At 42.7% G+C, this 17513-nt stretch overlaps 1 protein-coding gene across 1 annotated transcript in view; it reads right to left on the bottom strand.

Annotated features, from left to right (window-relative positions):
- The window catches only part of PLXNA4 (plexin A4), a 677812-nt gene that overhangs the window by 79799 nt on the left and 580500 nt on the right, over positions 1-17513 (bottom strand). The window contains 6 exon segments of the mRNA XM_021002332.2: positions 1759-1901; positions 9118-9352; positions 10395-10541; positions 11293-11532; positions 11962-12055; positions 16178-16345. Coding sequence (XP_020857991.1) covers positions 1759-1901; positions 9118-9352; positions 10395-10541; positions 11293-11532; positions 11962-12055; positions 16178-16345 — 1027 coding nt within the window.

The following is a 17513-nucleotide window of genomic DNA, read 5'->3' as shown; positions in this document are numbered from 1 at the left end:
TAGGTGCTGGCCCTGGGATTCAGACCTCAATCATCTGATCTTCTCAGCTTCAAAGCTGCCTTTCCATTTACAAAGTGACATATATCCACATATATCCAGTTCCCCTCCCTTTCCTAGTAAAAGCAAATAACAAGCATGCAACTCTCTCCGCATCCCTCTGCTTCTTATTTAGCCTCTACACAACTGGGCCTAGGCTTCCTTTGTTTGAGCCTGTAATTTGGCCAAGATGTCTAATGGCATTTCTACCAAGTGTGGAACTCTAGGCAAATAACCAGGTAGGTGGGACAGACTGCTGAATCTAGAATTAAAAAGGGTATCACCATCCTAAACTCAACTCAACTAAATCTCAAATTCACCCCACATATGTAACTCAGGAAGACCTGAGTTCAAATCCAACTTTAGACACTTAACAGCTATGTGACTCTAGGCAAATTACTTAAGTCTGCCTCAGTTTTGTTACCTGCAAGATGATAGTAATAATAACATCTATCTTGCAGGTTTATTGCTAGAATAAAATGAGATAATACTTATAAAGTGCTTTGCAAACCTTAAAATGCTATATAAATGCTATTATTATTAAATACAGATTTAGAATTGGAAGGGATGACCATAGAAGTCATCTAATGCAACCCTTTAGTCTTTTCCCCGTTTTATTTTTTAAATGTTTTTCAAAATTTATCATTTGTTTATTTTTAGCATTCTTTTCTTTTTAAATTTTGAGTTCTAAATTCTCTCCCTCTCTTCCAACATCCCCCACACACTGAGAAGGTGAGCAATATGACATCAATTATGCATGTGAATTCATGCAAAACATATTTCCATATTAGCCATATTTCAAAAAAAAAGCAAGAAAAATAAAGTGAGAAAAGTATACTTCATTTTGCATTCAAAGTTCACCTGGAGGTACACAGCAGTTTTTTCATCACAAGTACTTTGGAACTGTCTTGGATCATTGTATTGATCAGAATAACAAAGTCTTTCACAGCAGATCATCATGACAACATTATTATTATGTTACAGCATCACATCATTACAACATTTCTGTTACTATGTACAAAAATGTCCCAGTTCTTCTCGCTTCACTTTGTATCAGTTCATACGGGGTCTTGCCCTGTTTTTCTGAAACCACTCCCATTTCCATTTCCCACCCCCTCATTTTTACAGATGAGAAAATAGCACCATTGAGTTTGAATGACTCTTTCAAGGTCACATAGGTAGTAAATGGCAGAGCTTGTATTCAAACTTAGGTCCTACAACTTACAGTTTAGTGCTTTTTTTTTACATAGAGGAAAGAATGATGGTATTGGAATCAGAGATCCTAGGTTCAAATCCCATTCCTGTCACTTATTACCTATGTGATCTTGAGCAACTTCTCTGGACCTCAGTTTCTTCATCTGTAAAATCAGAGGGTTGGATTAGATGGCCACTGAGATCCCTTATAGCTCTCAATCTATTATTTTTCCTTCACCTCCCTCTGCTCTCTCCATCTATAATAAGGAAGGCTCTTGAAAACCCATTCCAGAAGCAGCTAGGTGGCTCAATGGAAAGAGCACCGTCCCTGAAGTCAGGAGGACCTGAGTTCAAATCCAGCCTTAGACCAATCACTTGACACTTACTAGCTGTGTGACCCTGGGCAAGTCACTTAACCTCAATTGCCTAAAAAGGAAAAAAGAAAAAAGAAAAAAAAAAGAAAACCCATTCCAAGGGAAGCATTCAACAAATCTATGATAAGGGGTGTACAGGCATTCTGTTGCTCACCTCCAGGTCCCGGAGTACAGGGTGATCTTCTATGCCAGGAAATAACACTCTCATGGTGTATGTCCGATAGTCCAAGAAGGGAATTCCAGCCCCATCCAGGTCACTCGTCAACTCATGGATGTCTGTCTGTAGCTCAGCAAAAGCTGGGGGAAAGGAAAACCAGAAGGAGACTGCTGGGGGTGGAGGTAGAACTCCAGTGACCATGGTGTGATTCCCAACCCTTAGGAAGTGCCGTGGGATGAGTTAAAACCCACAGCTCTTAAAGCGGGGGGTTCTTAACCTTTTTTGTATGTTATACACCCCTTGGGCAGTTTGGTGAAAGCAATGGACCCCTTCCCAGAATCATGGTTTTAAACGTACAAAATAATATAAATATATATTTGCAAAGGAAATTTGCAAAGGAAACCAATTACAATGAAATACAGGCATCAAAATATTTTTAAAAATCATGGACCCCAGGTTAAGAACCTTGGCTTTAAACCTGGACCCTCAAATGGATATAATAGAAGAATGGTCTAGAGTAGCTATTGATTATCTCTGATTTGCCCTGTACATATCTATCTATCTATCTATCTATCTATCTATCTATCTATCTATCTATCTATCTATCTATCTATCTTGTTTATGCATAGCTTTTTTTTGTGTGTTGTCACCCTCATTAGACTGTATGCTACCTGAGAACAAGGACTGTCTTTTACAAATGTGATCAGCTATGTCACTTTACAATTATCGTCTCATTTTATTCTAACAACAAACCTGTAAGATAGATGATATTATTACTAACATTTTACATTTAAGAAAACTGAGGCAGAAGAGATTAACACAGTACCTGGTACAGAGTAGGTGATTAATAAATGCTTATTGACTGACTGTCTGAGTGACTGCAGTGGTGGATATTAGGAAGGAAGATGGTTAGATTTCAGAAAAAGTCTTCCTCATAACATAAAGCAATTCAAGAGGTTGGATAACCAAGGTCACCAAACTGAAAATGTTAACAAATCACATTTATATAGTACTTTAAGGTTTATAAAGTACATGTCCCATAACAACCCTGTGAGATAAGTCATGCAAATATTATGATCTCTCTTTTATAGATGAAGAAACTGAGATTGGATATGTGAGGTGAATTTGAGGTAGGTGTTGATGATGATACCAGTGTCATGAGGTGGGGTGACCGTGAGGATGGCAGTGCTCCTCACAGTAATAGGGAAATTCAGAAGAAGGAAGGGTTTTGGGGAAAAGATAATGAGTTTTGTTTTGGACATGCTGAATTTAAGATGCCTATGGGACATCCAATTCAAAATGCCTAGGAGGCAGCTAGTGATATGGGAGATTAGGGCTGAATATGTATAGATATACCTATATATCTATAAATATAGATAGCTATACACTCATTCACATACATATATATATATATATATATATATATATATATATATATATATATATATAAAGTATGTATATATGGAGAGAGAGGGGGGAGGGGAGAGAGGAGAGAGAGGGAGGGAGGGAGGGGGAAGGAAGGAGTGAGAGAGGGAGAGAGAGACAGAGAGAGAGAAAGAGGAATCATCTGCCTAGAGATCATAGTGGAGCCTCTTGGGAGCTGATGAGATCATTAAATGACATAGTAGATATAAGGAAAAGAGAAAAGGGCTCACGGCAAAGCCTTGGGGGACACCCACAATTAGTGGGTATGACCTGGATGAAGATAAAGCAAAACAGACTGAAAGGTGGTTAGACAGGTAGGAGAAAAACCAGGAGAGAGGAATGTCAGAAAAACCTAGGGGGAGGCAGTATCCAGAGGAAGAGGAGAGTCTACATTGTCAAAGGCTACAGAGAATTCAAGGATAACGACTGTGAAGAGGCCTGTAGATTTAGCAATTAAGACGTCATTGGTGACTTTGGAGAGAGAAGTTTCAGTTGAATTGATGAGGTCAGACTGCAGAAGGGGAGGAAGTGAGAAGACAAGAAGTGAAAGCACTTGGTGTAGATGTTTTTTCCAACGTGTTTAGCTGAAGTGTGCAGTGGTAGAGGACAACTAGGCAGTGCAGTGGATGGAGTGCTGGACCTGCAATTAGGAAGACCTATCTCCCTGAGTTCAAATCCTACCTCAGACACTTAACTGTGTGACCTTGGACAAGTCACTTAACCCTGTTTGCCTCAGTTTCCTCATCTGTAAAATGAGCTGGAGAAGGAAACGGCAAACCACTCCAGTACCTCTGCCAAGAAAACCCCAAATGGGGTCACAAAAGGTCAGACACAACTGAAAAACAACTAAACTGAATGCTGAATGTTGTGCAGTGGTGGGGAGACAGACAGGTCAATTGTAAGATCAAATGAGTTTATTAAGGATGGAGGGGAGGTAGGGGTGTTTCTAGGAAGCAAGGAAGAAGCCAAAGTGGGAGCAGTCTGACCAGAGAGGATGAGATTAAGGGTGCATGTAGAGGGGCCAGATGCAGGATGGGAACTCAGACCCCTCCTGACTCCAGGTCCAGTACTTTTCTCTTGTTGCATTATGGAAAAGGGGATGGTCATGATAATCATGATGAGACTGATACAGATGTTGCCTAGGAGCAGGGAGTGAATGAATCCCATTCTAACAGGTACAGAGCTCTACCTTTTAGAACAGATGCATCACACACAAAGCAGCTGCAACACTCCAGTGCAGCCGAACCAAAATAAATAAATACAACGAAATAAATAAAAATACAACAGAACATAGATAATATTAATATGCAGTTTTCTAAGTCAATATGTGTCCACAGGAATCCTTGTGTATGGTTTAGTGGTCTCTTATTTCTATTCAAGTTTGACTTAACCATTTTAGAGGAACTGACCCATATATAGATTTTACATATAATATATTAGGTAGTAAAAGAGACATGGGAAAGACAATGTAGTGTTATGGCTAGAGAACTGGCTTTGCAGCCAGAATGACTTGGTTCCCAGTGACCCACCCTGGCTGTGTGACCATGGACAACTCACTTAAGTTCTCAGTACCCCTAGACAACGTTCTAAGCCTATAGATTTCAAAGCATGTGGGGACCTCCATTTAGAGAATCAGTTTCTTCTTCTGGTAGTTCCCTAGACCTATGAAATCACAAGTCTAGTCTCTGTTCTCTAGGAGAGCCAGTATGGCATAATGGATAGAGCACTGGCCTTTGAATTAGACAGACTTGGGTTCAAATTCTGCCTCTGACACAACTTAGCTGTTAGACCTGGGATAAATCACTTGACCTCAGAGCCACATGCAACTAAGACAGCATTGCAGAACTGATTGTTAATCTCTGCTGGTTTGCAAAGTGCTTTGCATATGTGATCTCATTCGATTCTCACAACCAGTACTAGGCACACACACAGTATTCTGAATGAGAAAAATCCCTCTTCCAATGCAAATCAGTAACTGCCTTGCAGTATATGTTCTTATCAAGTTGCCTGGCGTGTTGTGTGTGTGCATGTGTGGAGGCAGGTGGAGGTAGAATTATGCTGCAAAGTTAAGTGACTTGCTCATAGTCAGATGGCCTTGTGTCAGAAACAGAATTTGAACCCACGTCTTAATGACCTCCCAGGCAGATCCTCTATTCATTATACCATGCTGCCTATAGATTTAGACCATATGTACTTAAGTATCAGGTATAGAGCATAGAATGCTTGACCCGGACACAGGAAGATCAAGATCAAATCTTGCCTTGACACAAACGAACTGTGTGACCTAGGGCAAGCCCTTTACTCTCTCTGAGCCTCAGTCTTCTCAAGTATAAAATCAGGGGGTGGGCTATAGGGCCCTAACATTTCTGGATACTCTCTTTAATAGTAGAGATTGCAAACTCTTCCATACTTTTCCATCCTACGTAATTATTGTCTATCTTTTCCCACGAATCCCTCTAAAGGCTCCACCAAATATGCTGGGGGGACTTCTCCCACATCTTTTCCCATTACATGGGTCCCAGTGCAGCATTTTGACTGTCCAGCTATGATTCTTCTCTCCTTCTATAATCAATCTTTTACCATAATCTCTTAGATGATATTTTTATGCCAATGAAGACAAATGTGTCTAATATACATATACACACATATAATATGAATACACGTGTGTACCTATGTGTGTGTATGCATATCTATCTATCTATCTATCTATCTATCTATCTATCTATCTATCTATATATGTACACACATACATTCTCCATTTTCATCTGACTTGGTTCTCATCATGGTATGGAAGTAACTAGGTTCTCATAGGTTGTGCAAGAAAAAGCATAAACAAATTTTAGCAGGTTCTAACAACCTGGAAAGGTTTTGAATAAGAGCCTGGCTAAGTTTGGAGACTGGCCACAGGGTAATGATTTTTTTTTTCAGCCATGGCATCTCACAACACCTCACCTCACCTACACAACACACACACACACACACACACACACACACACACACACACACACACGCACATATATAGACACAGTACAGAGTAGTTTTAACCTACACTGGTGGAGTCATGGCTAACACTGACAAAAATCACCAGTGTTTGGAATAGTGAAGCATATGTGAGCAGAAACACATATTTCAAATATCTAAAGATTCTGAGAACCCAGAATTACCTTTATACTGTGATGAGTCATTAAAGCAGGACTGAGGTACAACCCATCTACTCACACCCCATACACACTTGTATGTATGTATATGTATGTCTATATGTATATACATGTTTATGTGTGTATATGTATATGTAATCTTAACCACTTCTTACATATTGTTAGATATATACATATACACATATAGGCATGCGTGTGCGCACACACGCACACACGCACACACACACACCCTAGCTTTGCCTTGGTCCCAGAAGGAACCAAGTTCCCTGCCAAGTCACCTCTATTGACAAACTGTCAGGAATTTGACTTCCTGTCTGACTGCTAATTTCTCCTTCCCTCTGAAACTTCTCCAAGGGAATCTTCACTTGCTCAGCGCCCCAGCTCTGCTGCCCCTTCCCAGTGGGGTCACTCAGCTGGTAGGGAGAAATAAAAGAGGGATGGGGTGGTGGGAGAAGCTTTCTTTTTATCAGGCTGCAGCTTTCCTTCAAGTCACCAAGTGCCTTCAACATTCAAAGCACCGTGCCAGCGACACATGAAAGAGATTCTAATCACTACACCTAATTAGAGGGAAGAGTACATTGCAGAGAAAAAAATTAAGCGGCGTAAATATAATAAAAGGCAGTAATTAACAGTCCCACAAGGCGGATGCTGTGTTGACAGCTGAAGGATGCAGAGAGGGGAAGGAAGGAATCCGTTTCCCCATCAAAAAACAGGCGCTTCCCAATAGGGAATTGGTGAGGCCTAAATCCCCCAGGTACAGAACCCAGCTTATTCCATAGAAGAATCTATAGCAAAGAACCAGCCTAAATTTTCTCTCTCAGAGTCACTCATGAAAATGATTCCCTAGGGGTTACAAGAGCCTGACTCCTAAATTTTCTTAGATTGCTTATATCTAATTTCGTTATGCTTTTTTTGGTACATATATGTTTAATATATGTGTGTATATATAATTACATATCATATATACACATCATCTATGTAATGTATGCACACATATACACATAGAAAGGAAAGAAAAATGGAGGAAAACTCCCTCTTCCAACACAGCAATTTGCAGTCTTAGAGAGCTGGCTGGGGCACTGAGGTTTCAGTGACGTCCGAAGGATCACACATCCACATAGGCATGAGAGGCAAGATTTGATCTCAGTCTTTTGGACTCTGGGGCTGGTTTTCTCTCCATTCCAGCCAGCTGCTCTTGACACCTGCAGACTGGGAGACCTTTGGACAGTCTCTTAGAGTCTCATCTCACACCAGACTTGGAGGCACAAAACTGTAATCTCTGCTCTTAGGTCAGTCTGAGGCTAGTGGACAGATTGACCTTGGTTCGGAGGATTGAGCTACAGTCAGGTTGAAGACAATCTGGTGCCTGACCTAAGGCAACCATGGATAGGATGAGGCCCTGGGGAGAGAAGGGTCATACAACTGTCTAAGGAGGGGTGATGTGGCCCAGGTCAAAGCCTCCATGCTGTTACGTACTGGGATTAGGCCCGTGAATGGCTGCAGTACTTGCAGTATGGGTGAGAAAAGAAACTCAGTCTCAAAAAAACCAAAAAACAAAACAAAACCAAAAAATAAACAAACCTCATTGCCTTGGGCAATGCTCTAAAATTATATGCTGCAATGTAGGTACAGATCTGCCTTGGTAGAAGGAAATTTCTTCTTGGGAGTTCTTTGTAACAACGAAATCACAGGTCCAGTTGAAAAAGAAGACAGACAGACAGACAGACAGACAGATGATAGATAATACAGCAAAGCCTAAGGTCTTTGGCCAAATCTCTCATTGGTGTAATCCCAGGGCAGTGGTGCTACGTAGAATGATTCAGTACCCAGCTGCCAAAGGCAGTGGTAGGCATCTCACTGAGGGGTGTGTGTGTGTGTGTGTGTGTGTGTACACACACACATACATATATGTATATATGTTTATACATATACACATATACACTCATGCCCATACACACACACACACACACACACACATATTTATAAAACAACTCAGCACCATTTCTATGCTGCTACTGAATGTCTGTCTTTCATCTTGCCACCCCCAGCTTTTGACCTGAGTGAGCAGTGAAAACAACACTGGTCTACAAATGAAGAGATTTATGTAGAAATCTTGGGATCTGCCGCTATCTAGCTCGTCACCTTGAACAAGTAACGTAATCTCTGCAGGCCTCAGTTTCTTCATTTGTAAAATGAGAAGATTGGGTTAGATTAGGTTCAATTAAATTCACCATGGATTTATTAAACATGTACTATGTACAAGGCATTGAAATGGGTGCCAAAGGGGCAGCTAGGTGGCGCAGTGGATAGAGCACCGGCCTGGATTCAGGAGGACCTGAGTTCAAATCCGGCCTCGGATACATAACACTTACTGGCTGTGTGACCCTGGGGAAGTCACTTAACCCCATTGCCTAGCCAAAAAAAAAAGAAAATGGGTGCCAAAGAAACAAAGACAAAATAACAACAACGACAATGACAACAAAATTGTCCCTGTCTTCAAGAAGCTTACATTCAATTCCTTCCAGCCTTGTCTTCCTCATTAGACTGTAAGACCCTAGAAGGCGGTGACTGTATTTTGCCTTTTATTTTATTTTATTTTATTTTATTTTATTTTATTTTATTTTATTTTATATTATATTTATTTATTTATTATTACTGTTATTATTTTGTATTTTGCCTTTTGCTGTATCCTTGGCACTAATACGGGGCTGGCACACAGTAAGAGCTTAGTAAACATCTGCTGACTGACTATATGACCCATCCCTGCAGGTACCTTCCTTGCACTCCAGGGCCACCCGGGACTCGAGGTTGTCCATCTGCATCTGCAGCCTCTTCAGAGTGAGGTCACTCTCACGGGACTTGCGCTTGTAAGCAATGAGCACGGCCACGATGAATATGATGAGGAGCCCACCGGCCACGGCAATGCTGACGATGGCGGGTAGGCTGAGAGGGCTGTCTGGAGAGATGTACACCATTCCAGGGGAGTACTCCATGCCCCCTACGCGGGCCTGTAGGACACATAACCACAAGTGGTGGTGGGCCGTACGGTTGGATGGCGACCAGGAGAGAGATGGACGTAAAAGGAAGCTTGAATTAAAGTCTGTCCTGATTTGAAAATAGTCCTAATCTACTGTCTGCTGAGGACTGGGAGAGCTGATGGGGGAAAGAAAAGTACCAGGCCATTTGTACTACAAAAATATGCCACTAGTCACAAGGAAACAGAGTGAGAGAGTATGGCTGACTTTTTACACCCCATCCCTCTCCCTGAAAACAAACAAGCAAACAAACGAACAAAAAACATTGAAGTGCATGTTCTACTGAGGGGGGAAGGAAGTCAGTAGTTTCAGTTTTCATATGGAATGAACTACATAAAATTGGAAGATAGGAAATTGAATTAATGCTTGGCACCACGTTCATACATTCTCGTTTAAGAGATGGGAAAATTGAGCATACAGTACCCTCAGGCTACCACGCTTGTTTCCTCCTCTCACACAATATGGCAGCCTGCACCATGCTATCTAGTGTTTCCTTCTGCCTTGAGTGTTTCATTCTTGGTTCCTGTATGGATGTGTTTTTCTCATTCACCTTTAGGCTGTTTGAAGGCAGAGATCAATGTCTTCTTCCTCTCTTTTTTTTTCCAATCTGCCCAGTACGTAGCACAGCACTAGGTGTATTGGAGATGCTTAAAGTAAATGTCTATTGACAGGAAGTGATGATAGGTTTCCCATCCTTGCCCTAATTGTCAGTCAACACTCTCTCACTTAGCAAAGGAAGCTGTTCAGACTGGAACTTGCCTGGAGCATGTATACACCAAGCACAGTGAGTAAAAGTTGGACGGGTCAAAAGGAGAGAACCTAAGAGGTGGAGGTGTCAGCAGGGATGGTGAGATGAAGGGACAGAGACCTGAATAGCCCAGGTGGTAGAAAGCTTTCCAAGTGTGAAGTTTGGCCCCGTAACCCCAAGATTGTTGACATGAGACCAATGTTCCCTCCTGCCCCTTGTCCCTCCCAACCCACTGCCCTGTCCTGGGTCAGGTCGTGCCAGACTCACCATCACTTTATGCCGTCCAATGAGGTTGGGAGATTCACAGAGCAGCTGGACGTCTGACACTGTCACGGCACATGGCTTCTCTCCGACCAACACCGTGTAGTTCAGTTTCATATTACCCCCGGCCACTGGTGGGATCAAATTCTTGCCCTGGATGGACAGAAAAGCCCCATCCCCCAGCCTGAAGCTACTACCACACTTACATCAGTCTCCTGCTCCCAAACTGAACTCACATTTCATAGGATCATTGAATCCTAGGTATGAAGGTAGCAGGGACCTTAGAGGTCATCCAGTCTAATCCTCTCATCTTATACATGAGGAAACTGAGGCACAGAGAAGTTAATTGACTTGCCTAGGGTCACAGAGCTGATAAGTGTCTGAAACAGAATTTGAATTCATCTTCTCAACTCCAAAACTAGAGCTCTGTTCACTGTATCACCCTGGGAGCTTCCTAGGGGAGTGCGAAAACTGATAACACTTTGAATGGTTGGGAGGGGGCATCCCAACACTCCCTGGAAGCTCCCAGAGAAATGGCCTGGGATAGGCTGTGGAAAAAGAAAGAGCAGTATGAGCCTCTGGCTTCTCATTTCCTGAACCCTAAAGGGTAGACCCTGAACTGGATATCAGCCAACTGAACTAGAATAAGCTGCCTGGATTTATGCCTCTGTCCTTGCCTGCCCTCCAATATATGTACTGAGGTGTTTACTTGCCAGGGATAAGTTTTCTCTTCTGTAAAATGAAGGCACTGGACTAGATTTCATCTCCAAGGCCTCTGATGTATGCTCTTCTGAGGGCAGAAAAGCCATGCCAAGAAAACAGGCAGGGGTCACTGCCTTCCTGACTTTGGCTCAGAAAGTATTTCCTATCTCTTTAATCTCATGCCTACCAACTTCCTCTTTACCTTCAGAATGATGGGAGTTCCAGGCTTAAGTTCCAAGATGCCTGAAGGGCCAAAGGCCTCGAACACAGGGTTAGGATAGTAGGTGAAGTTGGTCTTGTTAAGGATCAGCAGGGACTGGACATTGTCTAGAATGAAACCAAACTCTTCAGGCCTCTCAGTCAGGTCAGATTGATGTTCTGGATCCACGGCGAGGGCTGGAGCCTGGCAGGTCATCTCAGTAGAATTCTGAACCTCACAGACCTGTGGACAGAGAATTCCTGGCTCATTATATCAGCACCTCATTATATAAATACACACACACACACACACACACACACACACACACACACACACACACACACATATATATATATACACACACACACATATATACATATATATGTATATATATATACACACTATATATATATATATATATATATATGTTTATATATATATATATATTATATATATATATTTATATTATATATATATATATATATAATATATATATATTATATATATATATATATAATATATTATATATATATTATATATACACACACACACACACACATACATACTTCCAAGGACATTCCAGGCTAGGAGGATGACCATATGAATAGAAACAGCATGGCCTTGTACCCTGTGACTCCCATCCCCACCCAAACTGCCCAGTCACCAACGCACATTGATGTGTTCCTTCCCTCCATGCTTGGCTCGGATCTGGGGGTTCTGGATGAGGTCCAGGTGTGTCCCCCAGACAACAATGGGGGTGTTTCCACTGAAAGGAAAGAGAATGAGGCATGTGAGTCATTGGGTTCGGAGAAGAGGCTGATGACTGATAATACTTATGTTGAAAAATAACTGTGAGGACAATGATCTTCAAACTGAATAATGATGGTGACGACAAGAAGTAAATTGAATAATATGAATGATGCTCAGACTCAACAATAATGATGATGATGCTAACAGTAACTAGATGAATAATAAAGAAGATGACATTGCTATCGATTTCTATCTGAGCACCCTTGGGCACTTAACATCCCTGGGCACTGAAAACTTTTAAGGTCCCTGACAACATAGTTATGATCCTATGACCATGCTACTTCTCCACCAGCTTTACAATTACTCTTTCTTCCCAACGTCTCTCCAGGACAAAGATTCATTCTAAGGCAAGTGGGAAGACCTAGTCTGGGCTTTCCTCAAATTTACACTCTAGAACCTAGACTGGTCTCATCTCCAATTCTCCAGTCCAAGAGATCAATCAACATCCTAGAAAGACAAAGGACAAATCTTGGAACAAGAGGAGAAGGCAACCCTCTTCTCATCTGAGATCTCAGGACTGACTCTACCCTTCACCTCCTTCATCCAAACTACCAATGAACACTCAAAATAGATCAAAAAGCATGGTTCTTGAGGGTTTCCCAAGCACCAGATTCTAGCCTGCCTGTGGCCCAAGAGATCACAACATTGCCAGCTGCAAGGCCACAGGAATGGTGACCTGATAAGGAGTAGAAAGGACATCCTTATTTCTGCCCATGTGGTTTGGGTTTTTTTTTTTTTTGGTAATTAAAAAAGTAGATTTAAAAAAATTTTTTTAACTAAGCATTTTTCAAAGGAACCTAGAGCCGTGTATTTCTCACCTTAGCAGACAGTGAGGAAGTTCTATTGATTTTCAGCTTCCTATATAATTGGTGAGAATAGCCTTGCCCAAAGGCTCTAAGGAGTGCCTTGATGCCTAGAGCAGCATTTCCCAACCATTTTGATCACCTTACCTATCTAAGACCTTCCTGGGTTTTGTGGGAGAGTGGGAAATCATCCTCCTCTTTTCAATGTCGTGTTACAGATCTGAAGGTCAGAGGACCTGACTTCAAACCTAGCCGTATCCCTCATTACTTATGTGACACCAAGCAAGTCACCGAATGTCTCTCTCTGTGGCTCAGTTTCCTCATCTAAAAAGAGAAGGCCAGCCCAGATGATCTCTAAGGTCTCAAGCCCATGATTTTGTATTCTCTCTTCCGCATCTCATTCACCCATTTAGCCATCTGTCCATCTATATCCCACACTCCTAAATATATTACACCAGCCAGCCATCTCCCTTGGCAGGACTACAGACAGGAAATTCATGGATGCCTCTGGCAGTCTGGTGAAGCCTAGGAACCCCAAAGAGATAATGTTTTTAGATGTGTGAAATAAAATACATGGCATTACAAAGGAAAACAATTATACTGAAATACAGTTATCAAAATATGTAGGGAAAAAACCCCTAAGTTCGCAGATTCTAGGTTAAGAACCCCTGCTCTAGAACCCTTCCCCCATCCTTCCTCTGGCAGATGAAGCTACAATAAAACATTGAGTTATCCTCTTGGCAATGAAGGTCTTCCTTGTGGTCTGGCTGTTCTTTCCTCCTCTTCTTCCTCCTTCTTTTCTGCTACCACCATCATTACCATTATCATCACCACCAGCACCATGATCAATACTAATCAGTTTTCTCCTTAACTCAAGCCTTTTCCCTCTAACACCTACCACATGCATAATGCAAACCTTATCACTCTCAGATTTTCTTTCCTTAAGCAAAAAAAAAAAATTGTTTGGCTTAGCCAGTGAATTTAAAACTTGTCAGAAACCTTTCTCTTGATGAGCACATTACTCAAGGTTGGCTACACAGAACTGGAAGGTACAGTACCATTATTTATGTGACTAACAGGCAGGGGAAAGCCGTGAATTAAACAAGAAGTGAATTCAGTGGAGAATTTTTCTGCTCATAGCACAGAGGTGGGGATGGGGGGTGGGGGAGGGGTAAGGATGGTACAAAGCAAACATCTTGGCTATCCAAGGTACTGGGTTCAAATCCTGCTTTGGCCACTAATCTGTGTTATGATCTTTTGTTCTTTTCCCTTCTGAATCAAGGTGATGGCCCAATCTGTCAGGCTTTGCAGCTGCTAAAAACAAATGAATTTCACTATGTATAGGACAACACCATATTTCAATTAGATTTAAAATAAATTCCTTACCCACAATAGGCCTTAGGATCTCAGGTTCACTGAGTAATGTTGTTTGCCAATCCCTTAGCCCCAAGAGCCTGCCTTGACGGCTCTCTGGCACGACACTGCAGGCAGGGCTGACTCTCTTTCATTGTTGAGACAGGATGAAGGATTGGGGTAGGGGTGAGGAATGGGCACATAGTGGCTTGAGGTCAATTACCTAGAGGCCTAGGTCAGAGTTAGGAGCAAGGGGGCCTGAATTCTTGACAGAGTACTTTCCCCACTATCACCCATCCCAGTATTGCTCTCCACAGTTCAGACTCACAGTCCAGACACATGCCTAGAAATGACAATCTCTCCCAATGACTGGGTGAGGGATGGAATTGTTTTGGACCAAAATCTCTTCCAAGTTAGAAAGTAGAATCCCAGAATGTTGGAGCCAGAAGAACTCATTTTCATGAAGAAGAGCCTTGGGCTTGGAATCAGGAGATCTGGGTTTGAATTCCAGCTCTGACATTTATTATCTCTGTGACCTTGGGCCAACTTTATTATCTCTCTAGGTCTCAGTTTATTTCTTTTCTTTTTTTTTTCCTTTAGTTTTGGAGGCAATGGGGGTTATGTGACTTGCCCAGGGTCACACAACTAGTAAGTGTTATGTATCTGAGGCCAGATTTGAACTCAGGTCCTCCTGACTCCAGGGCCAATGTTCTATCCACTGCACCATCTAGCTGCTCCCTGGGTCTCAGTTTCTTCTGTAAAATGAGAAGGTTGCACTAGATAAGACCCCTTCTGACTCTGAAAGACGCGAAATGCCTAACTGAACTATCAAAGAGCCCGGAGCACTCTGGTGTCCTTGCCAAGATCACACAGCTAGTTACTGATGCAGTCAGACTTTGAACCCAAGCCTCCTGACTTCCAATTCAGTGTTCTTTCCACTGTACCACCCTGCCCAGATCCTTTCTTTAGAGGGATATGGGGTGTTTCACACACCTGGTCTCTTTCTCATAACATTCCTGAGAACAGAGGGAGGGCATGGGTTCATTAGTTTCTCCATTTCTGGGAGCTCAAAACTCAAGCTTAAAGGTGGGTCATGAAACCAGTCAGTTGTGCATCTAGAAAGGAGACCTTGTGCCCACCCCAAATCTGAGCCTGAGGGATGGGGCTGTAAAGTTCTGTTTTTATCAGTATTCAAACACTAGGGGACTTCAGAGGGCTCTCGTTCAAAATGAGGCTTTTAGTGAGTTTTTATGGTGATAGCTTGACATCCTCCAAAAAAGGAAGGAAGGAAAGAAGGGAAGGAAGGGAAGGAAGTAGGAAGGGAAGAAGGAAGGATGGAAGAAAGGAAGGGAAGGAGGGAGAAAGGAAGGAAGGGAGGGAGGGAGGAAGGAAAGAAGGAAGGGAGGGAGGGAGGAAGGAAAGAAGGAAGAAAGAAAGGAAAGAGGGAGGCACTGTGCTTATTTTATAGATATTACCTCATTTTATCCTCACAACAACCCTGGAAGGTAGGTGCTATTATTATGGCCATTTTACAGATGAAGAAACTGAGACAGAGAGCAGTTAGTCTGAAGCTAGATTTGAACTCAAGTCTTCCTAATTCAAGGCCTCTGAGAAATAAAAGCAGCAGAAGCATGAGAGATCAGTTAATTTGGGGAGCGAGCTGTACCAACTCCCAGAGCATCCACAAAAGCAGGGTGGCTATTTAGAGACCTCTGAACTTTGGAGGTTGGAAACCAAAGGGCGGCAGCAGGAAAAGACAGAACTGCATACCACAGGACTACAGACAGAAGGGACCTTAGAAGGAAGGCAGTCTCATTTTACAGATGAGGAAACAGACACAAAGATTCACCCAGGGTCACAGGGCAGTGTTAGAAGATGGACTAGAGCCCAGGCCTTCGTTACTCCAACCAGGTGAGCCTTACCTGATGATGCTCCACTCGGGCTCGATCCTCAGGATGGTGGGGTCCTCCACGTACTGGAAGTAGAGATCTGCATGGATCTTGGCCTTGTCCACCTGGACAAGCACCTTCGACTTGTCAGCTGCCTCCTCTGAGGAAGTGGTGTTGCAGATGATGTGTGATGTGGATCGCCTTGGGAGAGAGGGGGAGCACAAGGCTGTGGGACTGGGTACTAGAGAGAGGGGAGGGGGGCTGTGACTCCTACCCACACTGCACCTCAACCTCATTCCACCACATCAAAGTGACCATCGGGGGACACTGCCCTGGACTACAGCTCACAGAACTCACAAAACTTCTAACAAATAGCCTTGCCTTCAAGTGAGCTCAGCCCAGTAGAACTGTGAAGAACTCTCTGTCTCTCTCTGTGTATATGTGTGTATATATGTGTATATAAATAAGTATATGCATATGTATATGTATATATATGCGTGTGTGTGTGTGTGTGTTTCACTGATTCTCTGACTCTGTCTCTGTTTCTCTGTCTTTCTCTGTCTATCTCTGTCTCTGTGTACATGTGTGTATATATAAATAAGTATATGTGTGTGCGTATATGTGTGTGTGTGTGTGTGCATGTGTGTTTCACTGATTCTCTGACTCTGTCTCCCTGCCTGTCTCTGTCTCTGCCATTGTCTCTGCCTTTCTGTCTACATGTCTGTCTGATTTTCTCTCTCTCTGTATGTATCTATGTATGTGTTTATATGTATGTATGTGTGTGTGTGTGTGTGTGTGTGTATATATATATCTATCTGTTTCTCTGATTCTCTGTCTCTGCCTCTACCTTTCTGTCTCTGTCTGTCCATCTCTGTCTCTCTCTTCTTCTGTTTCTGTCTCTATATCTCTCTGATTCTCTCTTTTTCTCTGACTTTGTCTCTCTCTCCATCTCTGTCTTTCCCCTGCCCCCATCCAGGGCTTCTCACGCTCCATGAGGGCATCTCTCCTTTCCCTCAGTGCTCTCTACAGAGAGATCTGTGCTCCAGAAAGCACCACTTGTCTTCCTCTGTTATAGCTGCCCTGATCACACAATGGATGATAGGATTTCGATCACAGCCTCTTTTTTGCCTCTATCCCCTAGGCACTCTTGCCTTTATTTTCCCGGCATGATTGTCTGTGGGGTGGCATGGGGGAAGCAGGTGAGGGTGGGATGCTGCTGTAGGAATCTCTGTCCCCAGATTACAGGAGAGTCAGCGACTGCAGACCCAGGGCTCTGGGGAGTGAGCTCCATACTAATCCTAGGACACAATCTGGGAATGTACTCCACACTGAATCCAGCTGAATTTCCCAAGGAGGTGGGGGCAGGCAG

This window comes from Phascolarctos cinereus, unplaced genomic scaffold, assembly GCF_003287225.1.
Source record: "Phascolarctos cinereus isolate Bilbo 61053 unplaced genomic scaffold, phaCin_HiC Scaffold_1;HRSCAF=81, whole genome shotgun sequence".
In the NCBI taxonomy this organism is placed as follows: Eukaryota; Metazoa; Chordata; class Mammalia; order Diprotodontia; family Phascolarctidae; genus Phascolarctos; species Phascolarctos cinereus.
This window is presented reverse-complemented; position numbering and strand designations above follow the sequence as displayed.